General features: G+C 48.1%; 1 protein-coding gene across 2 annotated transcripts in view; it reads left to right on the top strand.

Moving 5' to 3' along the window:
- The window catches only part of LOC119505976 (death associated protein), a 65969-nt gene extending 38395 nt beyond the window's left edge, over positions 1-27574 (top strand). Inside the window, exons 3-5 of one of the 2 annotated variants that reach the window (XM_037798925.1) lie at positions 16527-16569; positions 18112-18221; positions 27218-27574. In XM_037798925.1, coding sequence (XP_037654853.1) covers positions 16527-16569; positions 18112-18221; positions 27218-27335 — 271 coding nt within the window. In that variant the 3' untranslated portion in view covers positions 27336-27574. Of the gene's footprint in view, positions 1-16526; positions 16570-18111; positions 19960-27217 lie in introns of those variants that run through there. The other variant, XM_037798926.1, reaches the window with a different exon arrangement.
- Positions 27575-28000: the final 426 nt, after the last annotated feature.

Genomic DNA, 28000 nt, shown 5'->3' with positions numbered 1-28000 from the left:
GGGCACAGAGACTCCTAGACCAAAGTTGAGTTCCCCTTTCTCCATTAAAAATGTCCGTTGTCCTCCAAGGTTTGCTCGGTAAGGATATGCTTTGCATTCAGACCATCCAAAAGGCTGTGACGCAGATGCACAGTGTTGCTCACAGAGAGCAGTGGAGGGAGTCCAGCCCTTAGCTGTGCACGCTGCAACCCCGGAGACCTGGACAGTCTGGTAAGTGGTGGTGGTTGCAGAAAGGAGGAGGGCAGAAAACACCTCCTTAGACACAGGTCTCTCGATTAGCATTGTGAAGTCTCTTGCAGCCTTTGGGGTGAAAACCTTTCTGAAGCGGATAAGCTGCATCCAGCTCGTCATGAATATGGAGCTTAACTGAAATTCTGCCTTCAATAAGTGTCTTACAGTCTTTGGCAGCGTTTACCAGAGGCTGATGGGTTCCATCATGCTTTGGGGTTCACGGGAACCCCAAAAGGGCTTCATGTCCAAATGCATTTAGGAAACCTGAGTTTCCTAAATATACTAATGTTCATTTAATCCCCGCAAGGAGGATCCAGAGGTAGGTAGTGTTTCCAAAACTTTAGTTGTCCATGGATTACTTAAATTGAGTTTCAAGAGTAGTCTTGGGCAGGATGTATTTGTGGTCACAATTCTTAGGGTTGTGGGTGAAAGGGATTTGAGATCAGTCACCAGGCCATGCCATATAATACTGGATTAAAGCTCTGTCAACCCAGAAAAGGCTGATAAGTTGGGAGAAATTCTCCAGTTGCATTTGTTTGGCTCTGCCCTGCCGAGGGTTTTGCTTAAATGGATGAATTGAACTTGACCCCCATGGATAAATGAAGAGAGCTGACCATAGCTTCTCCTTGTCATCGAAGAGCATTGCCTGTGGTTCCTTTTAGCCCCCTGACAGGCATACTGTCATCTTGACTTCTCAAAATCCATTTCTCCGTCCTGGTAGTAGAGGTCACCACAGCCCGAAGTTGCATATGGGGTAGTGAGTGGCAGGTATCCACAGGGCAAGCAATAGACAGCCAGGAGGGCTCTGAAAACTGCAGATGTTTTCATAGTTTCACGCTAAAACTCATGCAGTGGTAATAATTGAACTGATGTGAGGCTACTTCTAGTCCTTACTTATCCTACTTAGTGTAATATTCGTACATTTTGCTGCAGAAAAAATTAATGGGTTTGAATGTGGAGTGTTGTCCCTCTTGAGAGTGTTCACTGTCTGTGATTTCTGTACCATGACCTTTATCAAATTGGAAAAACTCTGCATTCTGAAGCATGTTTGACCCCAAGGGTTCTGGGTACAGTATCAGGGACTGTCGTGGAAACTCTGAGCTACAGAGACACACGAGAAGACAACTGTCACTCAGGCTGGCCCCCGGGTTGGAGGAGCACGATGCTTCATCTCTGGGTCAGGGTGCGTGGTTTCCGCGCCCTCCTGAACGCTCGTCAGGGATGTGGCCTCTAGTGAGAAGCTGCCTTGGTGCTGCGGGACCCTCTGCCGCCCACTCCTCCCCTCCTGAAGCCACGGAGACAAGCCGGCCTCCAGGAGGAGGCAGCATGTCCACAGCAGGGTCCCCGGGGCGGCCAGCCAGGGAGAAGGCCCCCATGTGTCCCCCACACCCAGGCTGCCCCTCAAAGAAGCAATCAGCATGCTCCCCAGGAGGCCAGCTACCGCCAAAAGGCAGCAGTGTTTCATGAGCCTGAAAAATCTTGTTGTACCAGTCCATTATGAATTATTGAATTAGCACTGCATATTTAGAGCAACTTCCTAATAGTTTATTAATTTACTCATCCCTTACGGGTTCCCTGGTATACTCTTAATTGTGAGGGAAAAAGAGTTTTTAGAACTAACTTTAGTGATGCTTCCAGAATTCTAAAATAGAAGCCCATACAGCTGCCTCTAAGTTGAAATTCCCCAACGTGCAGTGTGACCGGCCCATCCAGAAGTCAACTCCTACCTCCCCATGCCTGATCCCCAGGACTGCAGCAACCATGCAACCAGCCAGCCAAGACTCGGGGCACAGCATACAGTGTCCAGTATTTGGGTTACTTGGTTATGAGACAGCTAGGAAACCAAGCATCATTAATATTGTTTCTGGAGGGAAAAATTCCTTTTGGGTGTGCCCAGCTGGCCTCCCTGCTCTTGGAGCACCCTCCACCACGAGCTGTGGCCTGCCGCCACAGGATGCACCATTCCTTATTTGTGCTCTTAGGTGCTGGCGGTCAGTGGAAATAAATGGAAGCACACCAACATTTCCTAATACTTACCTGCAGATGACTGAACCTGGGTATCAGGGAGAAGCTGAAGGTAGGAAGAGAAGGTTCCAGAATTAAGACCTGCATCCGTAGGTATTTTAGAAGCAAAACATGATAGATGGTCATGTGGAGGGTGAGGATGTTATCTGTATGTCTTTACTTGCTCCAGAGTGCCACAGAAAATGCCTTGTGGTTCCTTTCTTCTTGAGACTGTTTTTGCCCTGAGTGAAGTCACACATAAAAATGCACATTTCTTTACGAGGTGCCTTTGAAACAGGACCTTCATCTGGTCACCTGTAGCATCAAACTATTCCAAGTTTTTAGGGAAATAAGGCAAGAGCCCTGTAAAGAAATCCATCTCTTTTTGGTGCCGGCAGTTGTCATCTGGAAGGTAGATTTTTTTCCTGTTAAATTTGTTCACTCAGACACAAGAGATTTTTAACAAAGCACTCACCCCATCCTCTCTTCTTTTCTCCCCCAGCTACCTGTCCTTATCATTTAAGATTCAATTTGGAGTTCTGTCACCATTCTCAGGGTGACTTGAGATGATCTGAAAAAAGTACCTCTTAGCCTCCACTCCCTCTTAACAGGGAGAAAAACGGTTTACCAGTGTTCAAGCTCAGTCTGGCAAAAGCTGGCGGAAGAGCCTGTTTGCTTGGGAGCTCCAGGTTATTGTCTCAGGGCCAGCAGATCTGGCAGAAATAAATGCATATCTCTCTAATCGCTGTTTTGCAAGCTTTTGAGGCCCACCGTGCAGGAGTTATGTGTAGTTGTGTGCGTTCCTGAGATGTGTGCCACAAACCAGCCCGGTTAGTTTCTGCCCCACCCTCCCTCCGTTGCTGCCACTTCCAGCTCCTGACGTGCTGCAGGCCATTCTCCGTGCCAGGCCCCGTGCTCCAAGCTGGGGACACAACAGATCCAGCCATGGTCCTTTGCCTTTACTGACAAAGCCTCGACTGCCTTGCAACAAGCAGGAAGTTCTTGTGGAAACACGGCTGGGAAAGAGGGGGTTCTGCCCAGAGGGTCAGGGGAAGCAATGGAAGGATAATGCGTTAGTGTCCTTGAAGCCGGGGTTTACCAGCTGGCTCAAGCTTTAAGGTTGCACCAGGCAGAGTGAACGATCCCAGCACTTCCCCCTGCAAAATGAAACTCGGAGCCCCAATAAGGTGGGAGTCAGCCTGGAATTCCGCATCGCGGCCTGGAGGGCCCATATGTCTTACTTAGATTGGTACACCCTTGGGGGCGGAAGGAGGCACTGTTAGGCACTAGCCCGGCACGGCCGTCCAAACCGAGACCGCTTGGGCCATCCTGGGGAGACCGTGAGACCCAGTACTACTTTCCCAAAGGGCATTTCCCACCTCGTGGTCAGAGAGGGGAACAGCAGAGGATCGGTTGCTTTTATTTATTTGTTTGTTTGTTTATTTTAAGAAAAGGATAGGATGATAAATAGGATGCCATTTACCATTGCAATCATTTTTGAAGATTGCAATGCAGGAAACGTTTGTACTTTCATTACTGATAATCATTATCGGACTCTCTCTTAACAGCATGTTACTGAACCATAGAGAGGCTGGATTTTTTTCTTTACATGCAAATCGATACTTTATTGAGGCAAAGGCTGAGAAAAGACAATAAATGTCTCCTGAGCTTGAAAAGAACTCCTATTTGACTTGAGGTCTTTGTACTGGATAGAATGTCTTTTAAAACAGAGTTCAGGGTTGCATTGTCATTCCCCCTCCCCCTGCCTTTAAGAAACAAGCAATACAGATGAAAACTATTTTTATCTGGTTGCTTCATTCGTGGATCTCATTTTAAATACTGCATTCTTCGTTTCCTGGGGAAATCCTCATAGCAAATGGATGTTTCTGGTCTCTCGGCTGTACACCCACTTGCCCCAGCCAGGCTCTTTCCCCAAAACCTTTACAGATTTCCCTCTTGGGTGTCCCTTTTCCTTGGGGTTCTTGCCTCTGGCTCACAAGATGCCAGCTCGCTAATCTGGTTAATTAATGGAAGCTACTGGAACAGTGAGCACAGGTGATTTACACTCTTTTCTGAATACTCAGACTTCAATTAGTCTTTCCATTGTCCTTCAGTTTGTTTGATTTGGGATAACAAAATGCAAAACCATAGAGTTATCTTATCAGTAGCATGCCACCCACAAAAACAAGAGCCCTGGCTTAGTTTGCAAAAGAAGCCAAGCCTGCCTTGAGTCCCGCCATGCTGGCTCCAGGAGGCAGGCCCTCCTCTTCTTGTTCACTGCTGGTCTCCAGCCCTCAGCACTGTGGCTGGCACACGGGGGCAGCTCAGTAAACATTGCTTCAGTGGGCAGGTAGAGGCACAGAGGGGGTGGGGCGATGTCACAGGTATGGAGACCCATGTGCCCAGCTGCCAGGCCCCAGGAATCTCCTCAGTGCCAGCTAAAGCTCTCCAACCAGAAACCACTGTTCGTTCAAAACATCCTTTCCTCTTAACGCTGTCAATAACTCCCCTTCCTGCAGGGCTCAGTAGGTGTTAAAAGGGGGAAAAAACACCTCCAACTCCTCCTTTCCCTCTTCATTTCCCAGGGATGCTGTAAAAAAGTACCACAAACCCTGTGGCTTAAAACAGCAGGGATTTATTCTCTCCCCATTTGGGAAGCTAGATGTCCAAAATCAAGCTATTGCCAGGGTTTGGGGCTCTGTCTGAGGTCTCTAGGGGAGAGGCTGTGCCTTCCCGCTCCTGGCTTCTGGTGGTGGCCGGCACTCCCTGGCCTGCCTCCGTCATCACGTGGCATCTCCCTCGGTCTGTCTGCAGGTGTCCAGTTCTCTCCTTGGAAGGACACCAGTCATATGGATCAGGGCCCACCCCACTGTAGTTTGGCCTCCTCTTAACTAACCACATCTTCAAAGACCCTACTTCCAAATAAAGTCCCATTCATAAGACCAGGGGTTAGGACTTGAACATATCTCTTAGGGAGCACAATTCAACCCGTAACAGTAGATGGTTAAAGGGAAAAGCCCTCCCACTCCTCCTTTCCCCCGACCTTAGTTTGTATTCTAAATCATTGACGTTTGCTGTGGTGACGGTTCTTACCTTCTCTGCAATGTGGCCATGCTCTTCTCCACCTGCGGGCACTGGGGGAGTGCACGGGCCTTGGCAGGAAGGTGGATGGTTCGTTTGCCCAGCCGTGCTGGAAGAAGGAAGGGTCAGGTGTGGGTGTCTGTTCACACTTGCCTTCTCCAAGTGAGGGGTTGTAAAAGAGAGACTCTCCTTCCATTTCTTAGCCTGCAGATTGGCCTTTATCCCTGATCCTCCCCAGAAGCACATCCCGTCCAGCTGGTTGAGGCCCAGGCCTGGGGGAGCTCCTCCTGCTTGTGCCCTGGGCAGCCTATGATTATCCCAGCTGCAGCTCAGCCCGCAGGGACGCCTCTCCGGGGCATGGCTGGTTCCAGTACTTTCCCCCGGGCACTGAGAAGAGCCACTTCGAAGTCCTGGAGCGTAGCCACTGAATACAGATTTTGGAGTCTGCTTCATATAGGAGGGTGGTGCTTCTCTGATTTTTATAGCTACCATCAATTCTACCTCTTGCCCCAGCCTGTAATTTGTCCTGTCTAAATCTGCTTTCATTTACATGCTAACTTGACAGCAGTTCTCTCCTTGAGTCGTGTGTCTTTGCAACAGACATAGCGTGCCTAGGTGTCTCCACCCAATATATGGGAGCTCACTTGATCTTGCAGAGGAGATTAGCTCCTTCCAGATAAGGAAACTGAGGTGCAAAGAGTTGAAGGCGTGCATTCTGCCACCTGGCTGTCAGGTAGACCTCATCTCCCTCCCGTTCTCTCAGTCCTGTCACTCTGCCTCGCCTCTCAGCCACCTGCCTTCTCGCTTGTTAAATAATAAGGCACATGGACCACTTCCGTGACATGGTGGTAACAGCAGGCCACTCACCTACCCTTGGAACACAAAGGAAAGGGCTCAGGAAAGGACAGGCCTGAAAAGGAAATGTGGAGGGAAGGAGGTAGTAATGAAGGCTCTGGGAATGGGGTGCAGAGTAGCACACGTTGGGACGTTTGCTTTGTTTCATGCTCCTGGTCTTGCATTCCTCACTTGAAGTCCTCATCAAAGGGGTTTTCAGGATCATGACCCTCCCAGAGTAACAGCTATGGGAGCATTTGCATCTCTGACAGAGGATCAGCTGTGTGGAAGTTCTGCACACTGATACAGACATATTCCATTTTCCTGGGATTGCCACAGAGATGGGGCACATCAAAACCGGGTACTTAGGAGTACTCTCAGCAGACCCCTCAGAGGCTGGGAGCAGCTCTCCTGTGTCTTTGAGCTGCACCTCAGCCCCCAGCCCAGCACCCTATGCAGTGGGTGATGCCTAATGCTCGTTAGAGGAGGGGGCAGTGTGGGGGGAGAAGTTGGTGATGAGACACGGGGACAGGCTCCCACATCCTCCAGCCTCGGAGTAGGCAGGAAGCAGGCAGGAGCCTCTTAGGTGTGGTTGCAAATACTTCCAAGTTCTGAGGCATGCTGGGTACATGGTAGGCACTCGATACATATCTGCTAAGTGAATAAATAAACGGAAACAGCTAACAGACAAGGAAACCACCACTGATGCTTGGGGCCCTGAGTATTAATTTACGCAGAGCGTGATTTGGTGACTGGAGAAGATCGGGGCTCAGAGGGCGTTTCTCAAAACCCAAACCTAAGTGATGTTGACGCTTAGTCTATACTGTTGCTGTTGGAGTATTCTGGAGTGTGTGCTCCAAACGTGTGGGTGAGGGCATCCTCTTGGATTGAATAGAAGTCATCCTAACTCCTAGATGGTTTTAAAAAGTAAGCGGAATTGGAGGTGGGTTCAGTTCTCTGCATTCTTGACTTTGCTCCCTTCGAACTGCTAATTCAGGAAAAGGAAGGAGGGCATGGTGTGATCCTAAGAGGATCCACAGAGCCAGTGTCTCCGTCAGGCAGCATTTGAATCTGCAAGTCCAGAAGCCACCGAGGACAGAAGCTTATCCAGAGTGACTGCAGCTCTATCAGCTCCCCAAATCCCTTCCCCGCTGTGAGTGTGGAAGGTGGATTAGGGCTATAATTACGGTGAATCCAGCAACAGAAATCAAAAAGCTCGTGTCCATCATTCAGTGTACTTGACTTTAACCAAAGCTGGATTTAGTCCTATAGGGCCATGTTCTGACTTTTGTTAGCTGCACAGCTCCCTGGGCCAAGAGGAAAAACCCAATTGAAAGTATCCTGAGAGCAAGTTAAACCTGCACCCGTCTTCTTTTATTGCTGGGTTCTACACATAAACATCCTAGTGATGGCTACTCCCATTCAAGGTCAGTCATCTGCCCTTCCGTGATGGAAGCAGACTTGGAGCACGTGAGGCTTTTTTCCTCTGTATTTGATTTCCCATCGGGGTGTACTTCTCCTAATAGGTATTCTATTAGCAGTTTGTCCTGTCAGATTTTTTTACTTATATGATCATTTTCCTTTTTCAACAAGTAACAGTTGTCTTCTCTCTATAAAATACATACTTTGACTTTCAACTGTGGACACCCATCTCCCCAGAACTTTGACATTGTAAAACATGCCTTTGAACCTGAAGACAGCTGATCAGATCGTATTTCAAGATGCAGACAATAAACACCCTGTGTTGAGCACCTGTTTAATCAACATTACCTGGGAACCAGCACTTCCCCACCAGTGAAATTCGAAAGAATGATCCTAAAATGTAAATGTGTTCAGCACCCAAGATGGAATAGTTTCAAGTGTAAATGTTGCTTGCTAAAACCAAATACCATATGGGAATCTTAATACATCTATGATCATTGTGCAGGTTGCCTGATACTTTTACACCTTGTCCTCTGGCTCTGATGGATAAGGGAGCATTTCTCTACCGTAATGAGCTTATGTGTGTGGTACAAGCACTTCAGACATGCACTTCCTAGGCAGTGCCTAGAAACCTTCAGGGATATCACCAAAGGATCGTTTCCAGTGCCTGGGTGAGCACATACAGACGCACGCCCGCCTACTGCCAAAGTTATCCTACAAGGTAGTTTGGAGCTAAGCAGCAGGCAGGCTTTTTGTTTTCCTCTACATCTTCTACAGTGTATACTGTAAACCTTAAAGATACATACATATATATATATATGTATTTATATATATATATATTTATATATATATATATTTATATATATATATATTTATATATATATATATATATATTTTTTCCTTTTGCATTTAAAACTCAGCCCTTGCCTTTAAGGATAACCTAGATTCTTCCTAAAAGGTGTGTTTGTGTTCTCTGGGATTATCTAACAAAGTGAAAGAGGCAGGCTGCTTCCTCTCCCTGCTGTCATTTTTCTTGTCCTCTACCATTTGACTTATACAGGAGGCTGGGAAGGAAAATTCTTTGGCACTTGGGGAGTCTTTCTCTCTGCAATGCCCTCAAATTCTGCACCCTGGCATGGCATGGTACTTAGAACACAGGAACCTGGCATTCTTCAAAAAAGCTCAAAGGAACCCTGGAATTATCAGCCTTATGAAAAAAAGGATAGAAAGAAAAAACGTATGTAATGTTTAAGTTAGAAGACAACAGCCCAATGACTCTTTGGTTTATGGATAAGCCATGATCACCCAGACACTCGAGTCCGGGGCTGTTGGCCTTATCTAACTTAATGAACGGGCAGGTGAAGTTTTGACATCTAGTTCAACAATTAGCCAGATATCTTAGAGGGGTGTTACCTGGAGAGGAGTATTTTAGAATTCCCAAACAATAGCATCCCTCCACCCAACCACCGTGGACCCCTCCTCATCCCTAGGACAGACAGGGAAGAGCAGGCTGGAGAGAGATGTCCTGAAATCAGAGGGTCCTTGAATTGGTAGGTCTGAAGCTATCGAGAGAAGGGAAGTAGCAAGTGGCCCGTGCAAGGGCGTGGTCTCTTCAGCGAAGGATTTGGAGACTCTGCTACCGCTTTGATGAACCCAATCTTAGGGTGCAGTTTGACCAGTTTGAGCAACAGCTCAAAAGTTCTCCTTTATAAGTAGCTTTGCCCATGCCCTTTAAAAAGGGATTATAAATTGCATACACCAAACTTAGAAAGAATTCGGGCCAAGATTATTTTCTCTGGGCTTTAGAATTTTATTTTAAAAACTCGAGTTGAGGTTTAATCGCCATTAGACTGACTTGATGAGTAACTCTTCCCGGCCGCGGCCCAGCCCCTCCGCCTGCGCCTGCCTGCGGCCCAGCAGGGCCATCCTGCGGAGGTCTCCTCCGCCCCGGAATCAGAGGGAGGCTGGGAAACGGCTTGCCTGTCAGACTGAAGAGTGACGTTACAAGGAAGTGCCTGGGTGCAGTCAAGTGATACATTTCCCTCTGGTAGCCAGCCACACTAATTATTATTTTGGTGTCCAGAAAACTAATAACCCAAATTAATTAAGACCAAGCCAGAAAGATATTTCAAAAACTGTAAATGGCAAGAAAGGGTTTGTTTTCCATCTACCTACTAGGAAACGTGTTTAAAACACTGCAGGTGAGTATATATTTTTCCTTAAACTCTGAAAACACAAAGCCACTGGTTCAGAGCACAGTGGAAATACAATGGCAGAATTTGTCTCTGGGGTGTCTTAAGGGACCGTCCTTTAATAAGGAGGAATGGCAGTGCTTTTTCCAAGTAATTGTCATGCCAGCAGGGCCATGTCCCAAATGATCCCACCTCCATCATTCTGAGTTAAAGAACAGTCCACCTCTTTGGACTCTACTCACTTGTGCTGGCAAAAGTGAAGGAAATAGTGTCCCTTCCTCCCACTGAGCTCTAGCATCCGAGCCCTTCTGTTGCACACGTGCATGTGCACACACAGGCTCTCAGCCTAAATGTCACCTTCTCAGGGTCTGCATGAGTCTCTTGACCAGTAGCTCCTCCCCAGGGATGTCCTAGCATGGCACCTCTTCTTCCCTGGCACATATCATCATTTATAGTTCTGCACTTTGCACTTTGGCCCCTGCACTGGGCCGTACTCTCCCCACGGGCCTCAACTGTCCTGCCCTATGCTACAGGGCACACAGGAAGGGCTCAGTCCATATTGAGGTGCGAGGGAATTGGTCGCCACCTGTACGGTACAGTGATGTCCTTCAGTCAGCAGGAAACCACATCCCACCAGCAGGAGGAGACGCACTGACGTGTTTCCATTTGTGGGACTGGACTTGAAAAGATCATCCGTGCCCCTTTCTCCCCACTTGACTTTCCAGTGACCCTAGGCAGGCTCTGGTGTCGGCCAGCACGGTGCTCCTGGTGAGTGGGCCCCAGGCGAAGGAGGTGGTGGTTTTGTCACTTTGGGCTCAGGAGAGGCACCTTCTCGAGGAACCATTTCTCACACACAGCTTTCTGGACTTGAGGGTTTGCGCAAGCTCTGCTCCTAGGTCCCCAGGCAACACCGACTACAGGGAGATTCTTAAGGAAAACCCCTTTCTGAGCTTTCAGGAACTTTCTTACCAGGAAGGGAGGAAGGGTCACGTGACACACCCTCCCAGGTTGTGATTCAGCCTTTTCCGGCAGGCGCGAGACCCCTGCTGACCAGCGCCAGCGCCCTGCCCGGGGCTCCGTTCACCACGGTTCCCAGCTCTGGAACTGAAATCCGTGGACAAGGGAGGAGCTGGTGGTCTCGGCACAAAGTGGCTCCAGACCCCTTTCCTCGCAGCCTTTGCCCTCAGCACTGCCAGCTTCCGCCGGAGGCCCTGGGAAGCCAGAGGCTTGGCTCCAACAGCAGCCACCAGGCCCCTTTACTTAGTTTCTTGGGTCTTCAGTGGTGAGAACAATCAAGCTGTTCAAATCAGGTCGAGAAGAGAAATCTAACTGATTGGGAGCCTAGAGCATTTTTCTTTAAGTAAAGTTCCTAGGTTTTGTGACATCTGTTTTATTAGACCAGAGGCCCTTTTTTGCTTACTTCAGAAACCCTCTGTCCCAGATAAATGTGATATTGCTATACACGACTAGGGGATCCAAAGATGCAACAAGTGGAGCCAGCTGGGAAGTATCATGGGAAGGTGGCTGGGATGGGGGCAGGGATGTGGGGTCATCACCCTCATGGCTCATGTTTATAGAGTGCTTGCTGTGAGCTCACCTAGGGAGGTAGGGCTCATGGCTACCCCACTTTACAGCCGAGGAACCTGAGCTTCAGAAGGGTCGGGTGGCAGCCTAGCAGGTCATTGAGGACCGTGCCACCACGGCCTGCCTCCAGAGGCCACAGCCTGCTCTCATCCCTGTCCTCCTAGCGAGGCCTGGTGGACGGCACTTTATTTGATGGGTGGACCCTTGGCTGGGCTTTCTTTCTGAAGCTTGGGAGCCAACATGTCTGAGGGGGTAGGACAAAGAGCCCCGACTTGAGAGTCGGGAACCACACTCCCTTCCAGGCTCTGCTCTGTGGCCTCAGATGCATTATCAGCTCCTCCAGCCTGTTACTGCTTCATCCATAAAAGAGAGACAATCCCTGCTTAGAGAGTCAGATGAGTTACTTAGTGCAAGTGCTATATATACTGGTTAAGTGCTATAGACATAGGTGACATTTTCCAAGGAAAAATCAATTATCAAGTCAGAAAGTAAATATTTAGGCAGATTTGAATATATAATCCAGGCTGGTTGACTCTCAGATTACATTTAGATCATTTACTTTAAAGACCTGCACCTCTAAATCATACAGAGCAAACAACTTAACAGAGGCTGCCCGTGACCGACCCTGTCGTGCCTGTGCTGAGGGGACTGGGCCGGTGGCCTAGCTCATGGCCCTGGGCTGCCCTTGTGCCCGATCTGGCTTCAACCCCCCACCCTACTAATCTGCTGTGTGACCTTTAGGCAAATTACCGAACACTCTGATTTATCATTTCCTTGACTGTATGACGGAGATAATAGTTCCTACTTCGTAGGTAGTGTGGTGAGCATTAGCTGTAATAATTACATGTAAATATCTTAACTCAGTGCATGTGATCAGTAAATAGCTATTATTCTCCAGGACTGTTCCCCATCCTTTAGAGAAAGGAAAAAGCAAGCAGCACATCACAGCCAGGCTCCCCCCTCTTCTGTGTACACATCTCCCATGGATATTTTCCGAGTGCATTCACAGGGAGAGGGGAAAACCTTTGCAGATAACCCGAGTGTTCCTTAAGCCTAGATCAAAACTGCCAACATGAAAATGATTCTCTTAAATAGAATTCTCTGGTAATGCCATGGCTGCTGTTGTGTCCACTCACTTGGATCAGGACTTGGGTGGACTCTCCCCAGACGCTTGGGAAGAAACAGGCAGGCTGGAGAGACGGGCCTTAGACTCATCCCCACCTTCACAGGAGCCTGTTCTTGGATGAAGGGGGGTGTCCTGTATGCTCCTAAGGGAGGTACAGGAGCTACTGATCCCCCAGGGCTAAAGGAGAAGAAGGGAAAGGGCCCACCTACGTAGCCAGGAAGAGCAGGGCTGGCACAGGCAGCAGGTGCCGATGCCCGGGCCTGACCATGGGCCCTACCGGTGGCCTTTGCCAAGGAGCCAACGTCAAGGTCCCCCAGCTGAGCTTGCTTCCAGTAGCCTCGGGGAGAATCATATCCTATTTCCAGGACCAGACTTGTCCGGCAGGGGCTGGGCTGCTCGGACACCTCTGTAATGTCACCTGCAGGTCTGGGCATTGGCGCACTTGGGGAGAGAGCCAAGATGGTGCGTGTGGGATCAGTGGGAAACAAGATGGTCAAGGTCAGTCTCGGTGACGACAGCATCCACAGGGTCACTTCGTGCTACAAGCTTTTCTGACACCTGATCCTGCCCATCTGCAGTTTGTGAAATCTCAGTTGTGTATAAACCTTGTTCATAAAGGGAATTTCAAAATAAAAAATAGGAAACTTGTGTTAAGGACAGGTGATCCTATTAGACTTGGACGTGTTCTTAACTCTCTGCCATTGGCCGATGCCGTTGGCTGCAGAGCCCAGGTGTGAGGGAGCTGCAGTTTCTGCTGATCTAAAGGAAGTGCACCCGGACTTTAATCCCAGCTAATACTGCCTTGCTTGCAGTTCCTTGAAATTAAATGTGTGGTTTTTTAAAACTTGGAAAGGCCTGTGAAATTGGGGAGGGCAGGAATGATATTCTTCATTGCCTCTGTTTGCTGAAAAAGTCATGTTGCATCTTCAAAACAACATCTGTCAGAAGACTTTCATCAGATTAAATACATTCTGAAAGCAGCTATCACAGTTTATAGAATCTTGGAAGTGTAGGTTGTACTTTGCCTGGAACCCTAATGGAATATAAAATACTCATGTTTTGCAAACACTGCTTTGTGAGCAGACTCTACTGAAATTCCAGTATGTGAATTTTTACTTAAACTACCATGTGTCAAAGAGTTTAGAATGTGTTACTGTACAAATGTTATAAACTATTGTTTGCCAATTTGGGATGCTATTAATTGTGGATGGACAAAGGCATTATGACAAGGAACATTTAACCTGAAGGCTTTTTGGCATAGCTGGCTAGAAACCTGCAACTCAACATGTGCTTTGTCAAAGCAAGAGCTATATAAAAACAAATTTTGCCATTAGGTCGTACATAAGAGTCCAGCCTCTTCCCATCACCCCACAGGTGGCCCCTGAGAGGACTTCAAGTAGATTATGTCCTTAGTTTTGGAGATGCACGAGGACATCCTTGTGTTCTTGGGTCCTGAAGACCTTGAATAAATTAGCAATACAGATGGATGCTATGAGGATTCCGTGCTGCAACGAAGCTCGTTCCTAAACGGAGTTGCTGAGTTTGCTGGGGTGCTGGAGCCAATTTCGGAGGGTGTGCGGAGCCTGGAGACCTGCCCGGGACTCCGTGTTGGGAGGAGCGTTTCCCTGGAGCTGACCAGAGCTAAGGCAGAGCCCCCGGGGCTGTTCCTCAGTTTCCCGCCTGGTCCACCCCTCCCACTAGAGCAGACTACACGTGCACCGTAGTTCTTGAATTTTTTTTTTTTTTAAAGTGCAACCTTAACAAGAAACTCACCTGCAAATGTGCTGGTTTGCAGGGTGTGTCCTTGTTTCTTTCAGTACCTTATTTCTTACCAGCGCCGAACACATGGAGGCACTCAGGACCAGCAATGCGGGTGGAAGCCCTTGGGTCCTCCCATCTGCCCTCCCTAGCCGCACTGCCTGGGCTGCGCCCGAAGCCTTTTCCGGCTGCAGCTGGCCACGGGGTCAGCTTGCTGCCCCAGCGCCTCGGCTGGGGGTGCACACGAGGCAGAAGTGCATACCTTTGTGTCTGTAGTCCCAGTGCCAGGGCGCCACCGTGCCCGGTCCCCAGCACCACGCCCGGCAGGGTGGATGGGGTCCCACCCGGGCAGGACGGTGGCGTTGGGGTCACCAGGCGGCTCCACCCGCAGCCTCTGTGCAGCACCCCAAGGCCCCATTGGACACCGGACAGGCAGCTAATCTCCTCTGTTATATATTTATTCTTACTAGAGTTACTCTCTGCAGATGACTCTCCCATCAAGTTTTGGGGAGAGGTCCCTGTATTTGTGCCTCTCAGAACCTTTACTTAGGTAAAAAACATTAAAAGGGGAGGTGGTTGAAACAGTCACATACTTCTGGTACCAAAAGATGGCAGTGCCTTATGGAAGATGATACTATGGGGTTAGTTATCAGCAGGGAACCATCCCTACTTCAGGCAGTTCCTAGATTTTTTAAAGAACCTTCAGAATTGCCTTAAGAAAGCTCTGTGGTCCCATTTCCACATTCCTTTCAAAAACACCTATAAAATATTATACCCAGGCCCTTGGCCTGTGGGTTTAGTGAGCAGCCATAGCAGTATGCATTTTATTTTAAACTAATCCAAACATATGCACAGGGGTCTTAAACTTACTGAGCTTACTTATCTCTGGTTGGCTATTAATCCTATAGCTAAATCATATATGTTTTAAAAACACACACACAAGCAACAAAAGCTAAATAAAATCAAGTAAATGACAAGAACATGTCTAGGCTGCTTTGTAAAATCTGAAGTTCCTTAATCTCAATTAATTAACAGAAATTATTGGGGGAATTTCGGGTGTTTTTGCTAAACTCTCAGGAGGTAAGCAATCAGTGAAACTTTCTGAACACTTGAGCAAAGCAGAATTCAGACAAATGGTTTCCTTAAAAGGGCCGCCTGCAGCTGCGCATCCAGGCCGAGCTGGCAGGAGGGGGTGACGTCCCCTCTCTCTGCCCAGCAGGACCCGCCTTCTGCAAACCTTTCCGTCCCACCTCCTCGCTGTGCCCCCTAATCTGCTCTCGGGGCCGCTGACCCCTGGTCAAGGTGTCCCTGAGGGGCCCACACCCTGGGCACTGCCTCAAGCTCTTTATGTCCTGGTATTTCTAAACCATGATTCATGCAGCTATTTTTTTAAAAAGTGTACAGGAGTAACGATGTGGAGATATGCTCACCATGGTCTAAGTTCAGAAAGCAGATTACCAAGCAACGTGACTATTCTTCTAAGACAAATAGAAAGTCAATCAGAAAACAAGCGTGGATATCCATAAAAGGAGAGACGGGATGGATAGTCAAAGCGTAAATAGTGGTTGTCTCCACGGGATAGAATTACAAGTGATTTTACCATTTTCGCTTGTGTGTTTGTCTGCTTTTCAGTGACGAGCGTACATTCTGTTTATATTCCATCCCCTCGGTGCCGTTGACAGTTTTGGCGAGCTCAGTATGAGTTAAGATGAGTGCAAGTTGAAACAGCTTCATGGGGGCTTTGCGTTTATAATATTTGGAGATCCACAGGAGGCAGGAGATTTTAATTGGCTCTAGGGTCTCACCCATTAGAAATTGCAAGGAAACCATGCCCTCCTTGAGGACTCTCAAAAGGGGAAACTCCAGAACCCAAAGATGGGGGGCATCTGGTGGATCAAGACGGGGCCTCCCCAGGTTCTTCCCAGCATGACACTGCTTTTTCGCCACCCCAGGAAAGCACTTACTTCCATGGTCTCCTTCTACCAAAACACTAGGCTCACCAGAGTTGCAATCTGAGCACGAACAAAAACACAAGGAACCCACTTTTAGGCAACTCACCTGCTGTTTGTTCCAACATCTGCTCCCTCTCTCGCTCTTTGCCTGGACTAACCTCAGGAGAAGGAAGACCCCGCAGCGTCCTGGGCCCCCTGGCCTGGCCACGGTGCCTGGCGACACAGAGGGAGAGCAACTCTCTTAGGCTCCCCTAAACCCAATCCCGTCCACCTCTGCGTAGCCTGCAGTGTCCTTTTGCCAACTGCCTGTTAAATCGGTGTTTTCCCCTTCTTGTTTTCCAGTCTGCCTAAACCGACTGTGTTCATCTCTGGTGTCATCGCCCGGGTAAGAGCCCGTCCCCGTCAGAGGGCATGTGGTGCCGTGGGTGCAAGCCCTTCACTCTGGCCTCCGTCATGCTAGAGCGTCAGCGGACACGCTCTCCGTTCCTTCTATCCTTGTTAAACACCACCGTGAATGACTGAATTGCTCCATTCGTGTCTCCAGGCTCCATGGCTTCCTTAGTTGTTCCGTTTCCACGGAGCCTGTGCTTGTGGTTAGGGATTTGTGAAATCACTGCACGCACGGAGCACACGGAGCAGGATCTGAACTGTTGCAGAAGAGCCTCCCCTCCTTCCTCACCCAGTCCCCTTCTCTCTGGATGAAGCCAGGTGCTGGCAAACTGTTTGCCTAGTGTTTTTGAGTGACCCCTGAGCTAAGAATGTTTGTATATTTCTAAATGATTGAAAAAAATCAAAATAAGAACAGCATGTCAAGATGTGTGAAAATTATAGGAAATTCACATTTCAGTGTCCATGAAAAAAGTTTTATTGGAACCCAGCCACACCATGCACTTCTGTTTTGTCTGTGGCTGCTTTCACACTATAGTAGCCAAGTTGAATAGTCACAGCATCTGAAAAAGCTGAAAAGCCTAAAATATTTACCATCTAGCTCCTTACAGAAAATGCCTGTCAACCCCTGGACGAAATAGACTCATGGGTTGTTGTCACATAATTTACCTTCCGAGAGCCCCCTCTTCCGGTGAGACCCAAAGTTCTGTTGTAACTGCAGACCTCCCACCAGCAAATGACATTTTGGGGTTGGCAGAATAACAGCATCCAGGCTCTGTTGTTCTCAGCACATTCGAGACCTTGTCCATGATATCAGAAAAAAATGCCACTGAGGGGACGGCTCACTGTTGGGGCAGCTGTGACCACAGCCACCCAGGGACCCTGGAAAGGGCAATGGGCAACACAGCGACTACTTAAGAGGAAATGAACAGCCAACCCAAGGCCAAGGTCACCCACGTGCCCGGGCCTCTAGCTGCCCCTCTAGCTGCTGGCACATGAGGCCAGTTTCCCCGGAAGCCAGATGGGCACCTTCTCCCAAGACCCAGCAGTCTGGGCCAGACCCTGTCTTGCTGCCCAGCCCCACCCAGTGTGCTTCCTTCCCAACCAGTCCCCAGACCCAACTCAACTGTGTCGGCAAATCTGAATCTAAGCCTCTGCGTCTGGTTGTTAGTTGCCCCCAGTTCAAGTGGTCACATACCGTTCTGGCAGAAGGAGCCATCTGATGGCCAGCCAGGCTCCAAACGAGGCGTGCCGTTCTCATGTCTCTTGGCACAGGGGCACGGGCAGTGGGCACGCTCCCTTGGGCCTCAGGTGCCATCTCCAGGTTCCTGGTCCTGCAGCTGCAGCCTCCCCAGAGCTCGCCATCCCCAGGAGGTGACTCCTCCCTGCTGACAGGTCACCATCCCCTCACCCCTCACCGCACCCACTCCCCATGCAGGACGGCTGTGGGACTGTGGGACTGAGGGGCGGGGGGCTTCGCACACAACCTGGTTGTCTGACGCACGTGTTGACCAGCCGTGCCCTCCGTGTCTCCTGACAGGGCGACAAGGACTTCCCGCCGGCCGCCGCGCAGGTGGCGCACCAGAAGCCCCACGCCTCCATGGACAAGCACCCTTCCCCGCGGACCCAGCACATCCAGCAGCCTCGCAAGTGAGCAGCGCCCGGACCCAGGCCCCGTGGGCACTCCCACCTTGATATCCACCCAGCCAGAGAACTGGCATCTTCCTCAAAGTGCCGCCCTATTGGGAGGTCTATGGCAAAGCAAAATGTGCCTTCCTTTGCCTTAAATCTCCATGTTTATCGAAATGAGTCAAACCCCAAACCTCGTTGACATCTGGTCTTGGTTGGCTGTCATTCAGGGATCACCGTACCCCATTTCCTCCCCCACGGTTTGGTCTGGAGGTGCCATTATCAAAATTTGCCAAGACCTTAGTAAAGTGACATTGTTGAAAGTTTAGCTTTAGTTCTGTTTCAGTAATTGCCCGAAGTCCTTACCTTTAATCTTAAAAACAATAGGGCACAAATTTGAAAGGGAAGATTAAGGTTAGAGAAAAAGCTCAATCATTTCAAGCTTCTTAAAAAGAGGACAATAGGTTTAACAACTACCGGAGAGAAAGAAATAAGAGAGTTAATTAAAATTGCAGGTTTGGGGAAGGCAGAGCAGAAAAGGCTTTTGAACAGGCCACGACAACGCTGATTTTCTGCCCCTGGTGTGGCCTGCTCAGGAAAGGCTTACTCCAGGAGGCAGCTTGTGGAAAAGTCAGGATTTAGGCTGTCGGCTCAAAGGGAGAACTTCCGAAGCGAGGTCTCTTGGTGTGAGTCCTGAGCCCGAGATTGCCTCGCTTTGCAGAGGGGCTCCGCCTGGGAAATGGGGGCCAGGCGTGTTTCTTCATAAGTCACCTCTAGAGCTGCCTTTGGGTTCTTGAAATGATCACTGGCCAAGGTAGATGCACAGCTAATTCTGAAACTCTTGAATGAGGGCATTGAAAGCATATAATGATCAGATAAAAACCTGCCAGGTTTGTTAGGAAATCCCTTTTGTGTCCATAGGAACATGAATTGCATTGGCAGATAGAAAGACCACATTCCATTTTAACTAGAAAAACCTGTTTGTCAGTTGACCGAACTGTCCAGGACTTCACTCGTGCTGACTGCACAGTTGCCCGTGGCCAGGTTCGCTTAGGAACGTCCGATTGTCCCATAGTGTTCCGCTTGTCTCCTGCCTCCAGACATCCTGAGCAGCTCCGGGGACAGTGGCTGCAGCGTGTCCCACTGCAGAGGCCCAGAGAGACACCTGGGGAGGGGCGGCCTGACCGGCGGCTCCGCAGCTTTATTTGCTGCAGGGCCTCAGTGGTGCTGTGAGGCCGTCCACCACCGGCCTCTCTGACCCTGTCATCATGTCCCCGTCTGCGGCTGGTCAAAGCGGATGCCAACCTGGGCAGACCCAAAGAGAGACACCCAGGGCTGCTTCCCACTTTAAAGACGATGTTTGGTTTCTCACCCAGTTGACTTACTGGAAGCTGGTGTGTAACTGTCACATCTCGTGTCATCAAACCTCGTTATTTCTTAGTCGCTGAAACGTTGGCATAAACTGGCACCAGCTTTTGGTGCTCCCGGGTCGGAATTCTGCAGCAGCCCCTGCGGGAAAGGCTGGATGTGCTGGGCCAGGCCTGAGCGGACGCTGCGGCTCCTGTGCTCTGTAATTCTGCACCAGGAGAGCCAGGTTATCTCCGAAGTTACGTCGTTCAGGAACTTCCCACCCTTCCTAACCTGCATCTGTGGGCTCTGGGTCACCGAAAGCAAAATGTTCCCTTTGGTGAGGTTATCTATTCTTAACTTCAAGAAGAATAATGATGTCAATAAAGCTCCTGCATTTCTTCTCACTTTTTCCTGAAATTTCAGAGATTTCTGTTTTACCTTTTACTAGAGTTGCCAGGTGGTTTCAGCAGAAACACTGTCATACTTCCAAGACTGGTATTTTTACAAATTGTTTCCCAGATACCAGGCTGTAGTCCTGGGCCCCTGGCAACTTGAGTCGAATAATCATCTACTTTAAAATGTCATAAAATGGAAAAGCTTAATACCTTGATTAAAACATCTTCCTTGGACCCAGCCACTGGCCCTTGTGCTTGGCAGGCCCTCGGGGGACGGACTTGACAGAGTGTTACTAGAGGGAGACTCAAGGGAGCCGGTGAGCAGCCTTTGACGTGCAGAACATTTGCCTTTACCCAAAGGTCTCCTGTGTGCCTTCTGAGTAGGATGAGGAAACACCCCCAGCTATGAGCCTAGAGGCCCGGAGTCGGATCTTAGAGTGCAGGCCGCAGGGAACACTCACCCTTCGGAAGGACGAGGTGCCGCACCCATGTGCCAGCCTCCCTGCCTGCCTTGGCCTTAAACGCTCTCTTCATGTTGCTACTTATAGCCTGTGTCCATCTCCCCTGTCAAATTGTGAAGCTCCGTAGGACGGGAATGAGGGTCTTGCTCATTTTTATATCACCCGGCTCAGAGTCGGTGCTCAGTAAGTAAGTGGTGGTGGACAAAAATGCCAACTCGCAGAGACATGCACACAGCCACCCCCAGGTGGGCCACACTGTTAGTGTCAGAGCCAGGAGCCCCCCACCCCGCACCGCACCCCCAGCTCACACCAGTGCCTTTCTGAATAAACTCTACTGGGAGAGCACTTTACCCACCACAGAGTCCATAGCCCAGCGTCTCTGGCCGGCAGTTGGAGCCTGAGTGCAGGATTGGGGAGAGGAGACACTGAGGTAGGGAGATGGGGCCTCGGGGCTGCAGGCACCGTCTGACCCCAGTTCCAGGAGCTTGGAGGCCTTACGGCTCTCAAGCCTTCCGTGCAGTGAGTCTGTGATTTTAGATCCCACTTCTTTTTAGTGTTCCACTGGTGATGGTTGTTGCCATTTTACAGATGAGGAAACTGAAGCTCAGCGTCCAGTTTCAAAAGTCAGTGTCAGCAAGTGGCAGAGCTGAGACATGCATCCAGATCATCTGTGCCGGTTTGAATTTGGGGGCAGATCTATTGTGGGTGGGACCTTTTGGTTAAGCTGTTTCAATTGAAAGTGACCCAGCCCATTCAAGGTGGGTCTTAATCCTTCACTAAAGTCCTTTGCAAAGAGAATAAAAGACAGTAAAGCCCAGAGAGCTTGGAGAGAAACACCCCAGGAGAAACAAGCAAGGACCCACAGGAGCTAAGAGAGAAAGCCATTGAAACCAGAACCCAGGAAGGAAGGACCAGCAGACGTTGCCATGTGCCTTCCCATGTGACACAGGAACCCTGGATGCCAGTGGCCTTTCCTCAGGGAAGGTATCCTCTTTTTGGTGCTTTAATTTGGACATTTTCATGGCCTTAGGCTTGTAATTTGCAAACTAATAAATCCCCTTTGTAACGCCAACCCATTTCTGGTGTATTGCATTCCGGCAGCTTTAGCAAATGGAAACATCATCTGACTTGAGGTCATCCTCATAGCACCTCGTGCCTCTCCCTTGTCTGGGCCATGGGACTCAGGAGCAGAAAGCCCAGGTAGGAAGAGATGCGGCCAGGAGAGGATCAGAAAAGGCAGTTTTGATGTGAAGGGCAAGAGGGCCGAAACGGTGCTGTGATTTCAAGCAGGGCCAGGGTGGTGGGGAAGGTGGTGTTTTAGTTTCCTGGGCTGCTAAAGCAAATGCCATGAAATGGGTTAAACAACAGGAATTTATTCTGTCATGGTTTCAAGGCTGGGAAAATGTCCAAATCAAGATGTCATCAAGGCAATGCTTTCTTCCCAAAGACTGGCATTCCGGGGCTGGCTGCCAGTGATCCTTGGCTGCTCCGTCACATGGCAGTGCACATGGCGGCATCTTCTGGTCTCTCCCTTCTCTTCTGGGTTCCGTGGATGTCCAGCCTCTTGCTTCCTGTGGCTTTCTCACTATATATATCTGAATTTCATTCTCTTATAAAAGGATTCCAGTAATAGGGTTAAGGCCCATCCTGACTGATGTTAGATGCACCTTAACTGAAGTAACCTCACCAAAAGGTCCTGATTACAATAGGTTCACACCCACAGAATGGATTAAATTTAAGAACGTGTTTTTGTTCATATATACAACTCCAAACCACCACACTCCACCCTCTGGACTCCAAAAAGACGTGTTCTTTCTATATGCAAAATACATTCATTCCATCACAATATCCCAAAAGCCTTAAGTCATTTCAGAAACAATGCTAAGTACAAAGTCTCCTCATGATCAGTTATGGGTGTGGTCTCTCTTGGGGCACAATTCCACTCTGACTGTGGGCCAACGAAACCTGTTTCCAGTATACAAAGGAGGGATTGGCATAGAGTAAACATTTCCATTCTGGAAGTGAGAAATTGGAAGGGAAGGGGAATCACGGGTCCCAAGCAATTCCAAAACCCTGCAAGGCAAGCTCCACTAGATTTCAAGGTCTGAGAGTCATCTGGGAACAATATTTTGTTCTCCTGGCCTAATGAAGTGGCAGCCCCACCCCTTCCAAGTACTTGCCCAGCAGCCATGCTCTCTCTGAACACTGGGGCACAGGCTCCACCCTCTCCAAGCACTGGGGAGGCCGCACTCTTCCTGAACAATGGGGCAGAAGACCCTCCCCCCTCCAAGCACCAGGGCAGACTCACCCTTTCCACACACCTGGGTGGGCCTGCTCTCTTGGCCCAAGAAAATGTCTTCAGTCCAAACCTCAGCTTCCATGGTCTTGCCCTTGAAGTGACTTTTCCTTCAATTTGTCCCTTCTCTGTCCCTGTTAGTCCAGGCTGGCAGTGGTTCCATTCATACAGATCTTGCAAAAAATGTGTCAGCCTTGCCTTTAGTACACAGGGATCCAAACCATCAGACACAAGGACTTTCCACAGATCCTTCCTGGATAGCTGCACCTTCACTCTTGACTTGCACTGAAATGACTGTGCAATCCTCAGTTAAACCCTCATATGGAGCACTTTGCTTCCTGAAACTCAGACTTTTCTAAAACATTAATTTCTGGCTTCTTTGTGCCTAGGAGTTCAGTGCTCAGCTTATCCTCTTCCTCCCCCATTTTACTATAAGCTGCAAGGAGAAACCAGGCTGCACTTCTCACATTTAGCTTGGAAATCTCCTCAGCTAAATATCCAAGTTCATCAGTTTCAAGTTCTGCCTTCCATCTGGCATCAGAACTCAATTTCACCAAGTTCTCCGCCACTTTAAAGCAGGGATCACCTTTCCTCCAGTTTCCAATAACACATTCATCATTTTCATCTAAGTCCTCATCAGAAGTATCTTTAACACCCATATTTCTACCAACAGTCTCTTCAAAGTAATCTAGGCTTTTTCTATCAAACATCTCACAAGTCTTCCAGAATCTACCCATTACCCAATTCCAAAGCCATTTCCACATTTTTGGCATTTGCAATAGCAGCATCCCTCTCCTGGTACCAAAATCTGTTTTTGTTCCCTAGGCTGATGAAGCAAATACCATGAAGTGGGTCAGGTTAAACAATGGGGATATATTTGCTCATGGTGTCGAGGCCAGGGAAATGTCCCAATCAAGGCCCCATCAAGGCGATGCTTTCTCCCCGTAGACTGGCATTCCGGGGCTGGCTGCCAGTGATCCTTGGCTCCTCTGTCACATGGCAAGGCACATGGTGGCATCTTCTGGTCTCTCCCTTCTCTTCTGGGTTCTGTTGATGGCCACCCTCTTATTTCCTGTGGCTTCTCTCTCTGTGTCTGAGTTTCATTCTCTTACAAAGGACTCCAGTAATAGGACTAAGACCTATTCTGACTAAGGGATCACCTTAACTGACGTAGCTTCATCAAAAGGTCCTGCTTGTAATGGGTTCACACCCACAGGAATGGATTAGATTTAAGAACATGTTTTTCTGGGGTATAGACAGCTTCAAACCACCACGGGTACTGACAAAAATGAGCATCAATGGGGGAAGAATTCATGTGGGAGAAAGGGCAAATTCAGGGGGCTGGGGTGAAATAGATATTGGTGGACCTGGCAGGTTGTTAATTAATTGATTATCTTAAACCATCTGCCCCTGCCTGAACGGCCTGGTGTTCTGCTGTCCTGCAGCTTTGCAAACTTCACCACTGCTGTGCTGCATAAATATTTCTTTCCCCAAACCCCAAACTGAACTTTATTCCCCCAAGCCTTGGCATCCTACTGGCCTTTGCAGTATCAAAACAAAAAGAAAACAAAAGCTCAGGCTTTTCTTGATCCTCCCAGGAGGCTGGGGAGAGCCATATGCTCTTGGAGAGCAGAGAGAGGTGGGGGCTGGGGGTGGGTGGCTGCTAACCAAGAACTGTGAGTCCCCAAAGCGGCCTCATCCAAGTTCATTTCAGCTCATTTTTCTTGGGGTCCTCAAAGCACTGCGGAGCAGTTTTTATTTTGACCACTTCAAAGGGTATTGACAACATTCTAACTTTTAACTTGCCCTTCCAAGCAGGCTTTCTGAAATTTAATTAAGGGCATTCATTGACAGGAGAAAATTTTTCCCTTTGCATCCTCTTTAAACTCTGAATATTATTATAAATCTAACTACCGTCCTTTCAAAAAAACTGTCCAATTTGCCAACTGGAAACAATCCAACATGAACTGATATAAAGACCTGATAGCACCTGGAGGATGTGGGATGTCACAGAGCTGCCCGGATGAGCTTTTGGTTATGTTTCAGCATTGCCATTCTGCGCTGCCCAGCATCCCTTAAAAGAGAAAGTCCACCATTTGTGGCACAAGAGTTAGAGTTTCTGTGCAAATTACCAGAAACCCACTTGCCACATTCTTTAAATAGAGATGTGCTGAAACTTCCGGAATGTGAGTAGGATACTGTAAATAGTTCATGTGTCACTTCGGCCAGGTTATGGTGTCCAGTTGTTTAGCTAAACCAGCACTGGCCTGATTGTTACTGGGAGGGTATTTCATGGATTAAAATCATCAGTCAGTTGATTGCATCTATGGCTGATTGCATCTACAATGAACAGGGGAGACTGCCTTCAGCAACGAGAGATGTCTCATCCAATCAGTTGAAGGCCTTAAAGGGAGAACTGCTAATTCCAGCAGTCAGAAAGAAGAATCTCTCTCTCTACTTGACTAGCCAGCTTCTAGGGAATTCAGCATCACCCCCATCAGAGGTTCCAACTTGCTGGCCTGCCCTACAGAACTCGGACTTTCCAATCCCCTCGGTGAGATGAGCTCATTCCTATAAATCATCTCTTTATATCAACATACACATGGCTGTGTAACTCCTGTCAGTCTGTTTCCTGGAGAACCCCAATACAGGTACTTAAAATGATTCTCCTAATCTGTAGGGCAGTGGTTCTCACCTGGGGCAGTTTTGCCCCCCAGAGGACATATGCCAATGTCTGGAAACATTTGGGTTGCCATAACTGCAAGGGTGGTGCTAGTGGGTAACATTTAGGGGGTAGAGGCCAGGGATGTGGCTAAACATCCTACAATGCACAGGACAGCCCCGTAACAGAATTATCTGGACCAGTTCACATGGTTGTGTTCTAGAAGCCTTTGACTTAAATTAATGCAATTAAATAACCGAAGTGAAGTCTTCCTCACCCCAGAATCTAGAAAAAATAATATATGCGTTTCCATGGCAAGGGTACATTTAATGGAAGCAGCTAAAATAGCTCAAGCTTGTGTTTGCTTTTCAGCTCCTGAAACAAAAAATAGCAAATTGCTATGATGCAGATTTGCTCCTTGTTGCAGTGGGAAATTTTAGATAAAGCCAGTCTTTTCATTCAGGGAGACTGTGCAGTGGTTCTATAACATACTAGTTGTTTTTGCAGTCACTGATACAAAGGACAGCAGAGATAAATGTCCTTTAGTGGCCTGTCCAACACACCTCGTCCAGGCAGGACAAGCACAGGGGCTTTTGTTCGGCTATTTAAATATTCTCCAAAAAAAAGATCTAGCAACCTCTTTCCAAGCAATTGTAGCCTATTTTCCAAAATGAACCATGTGTGCCTCAAGCTGATTAACCTCGGAGCTATCAGTATATACAGCAATGGGGTGAATAGCTAAAGAGGAAAGTAAGTGTCTCTCTACAGAACAAGCAGCGTAACATAAAATGGAGAAAAAAAACTTGTGCAGACGAAGCTCTCCTTCAGCACAAGGATCTTGACCCATCTCTTGTATCCCCATCTCCTAGCAGAGTTCCCCACCCCTCTCATCACAGGCCCTCAACAAATTCAGAAGGAAGAGGTATGATAACTTGTGGAAAATGGCCATTCTTATCCCTGGCACTTACCCATAACTCCGAGCTAACTAGATTCTAGATATGGAATTCTGGCTTCCTTTATATCTCTCAGATACTGAAGATGTTCAGCTAGCTGACTCTGCTTTAAGCTATAACACAGACACCTAGACCACTTCACAAGGTATATAAAGGCAAATTTCAGAGCGCTACATGGAGCAAAACCCTGCAAAAGTCACATGCTTTATCACAAGCGTCCCCACTTTCTATATCAGTGATACCTCCACCTCCTGTCCATCACATGGCTAGAAACTTTCAGGTTCAATCACTTCTTAAAAGCACTATTTCAGGGTGCTGTCACTCTCTGGGGAAGCCCTGGGTGGTGAGAGAAGTCATTTGGTATATATGAACAACACTTTCTGTTAGGGTGAGAATCACCCCAATTCTGGTTAAAACAATTAGTGGACACCAGACGTTGTATCATACCAGAAACCAGAAAGGTTGGAAGGCTTCACAAGGCATTTGTGGTTCATGGATCTTCTCAATGTAATTTGTAATCTGAACACCAGCACAGTGTGGCTGAACATCTCCAAGGACCTGTGGCCCTTTTGACAAACCCACTTCTCAGGCAAGAGTAAACGGTGCCCCAGAGGACAGATTTTAGAAGTAGAAAGAATCACTGAACAAAAACAACAATAACCAAAAAACAAAATAAAATCTAAGAAACAGTGTTTGAAATAGCAATAACTCAGGTATTCACAAAGTGTACCTAGGAAACCATCTTAAATTACTTTATGATGTCACTTTACATATATTTAAGAGCCCTAAGATGGTGTTAAACCCATAATGCCAATTAAAACAGCTGATGAAGTCCCTCATTTATTTTCTGTTTGGGTTTCACTGCCTTAATACTATTTTTTTTTTTTCCATTTAACCCAGGGAACAGCAACAACACAACCAAAAGGATTACTACTTCGCAGGCACAAAACCGCTGCAATGTCTAAGAGAGAGAACTGACACTAGTTCAATAAACAAGTATTTTCTCCCAGGAAAATAAGATAGTCTGAACATAAGAGAACAACTAACAGGCATTTACTAATGAATACTTTGTTTAAACCATATAAACTTAACCAGAGTTATAGTATCTTTCATAAATCACAAAGGCACCGAAGTGGACAGATTTCCCGTTGGAGGAGACTCAAAGCCTGAATCATCATCACTATTGCCATAACCGCCACCATCATTGTCACCATCATCACCATCACCAAAACGTCTTCACCATCTCACAAGCACCACCATCATCATCACAGTTATCACTACCACCACCATTATCATCACTATCATCATACTCACCATCATCTCCATCTTCACCCCCACCATCATCACAACCATCATTATCATCACCATTATCACCATCATCACCATCATCGCCACCATCATCGCTATCACCACCATTATCATCACCATCATCACTGTCATCACCATCATCACTATCACCATCATTACCATCATCATCCTAACATTTATCAAGCACTTTCTATGTGCCAGTCATTCACAGCCACCCTATCTGGTAGACAGTGTTATTATTGCTGTTTCACAGGTGAGTAAACTGAGGTTTAGTATGGTAATTTTCTTAATTCACATAACCAGTAGGTAATGAAGCTAAGATCCATCTGACACCAAGTTCCACGCTCTCCACCATCAATCTAAGGAGCAGGTTTC

The sequence above is a fragment of the Choloepus didactylus genome, chromosome 11 (assembly GCF_015220235.1).
Source record: "Choloepus didactylus isolate mChoDid1 chromosome 11, mChoDid1.pri, whole genome shotgun sequence".
NCBI lineage: Eukaryota > Metazoa > Chordata > Mammalia > Pilosa > Megalonychidae > Choloepus > Choloepus didactylus.
Note: the sequence above shows the minus strand (reverse complement) of the source record. Positions and strands in the feature narration are given on the sequence as shown.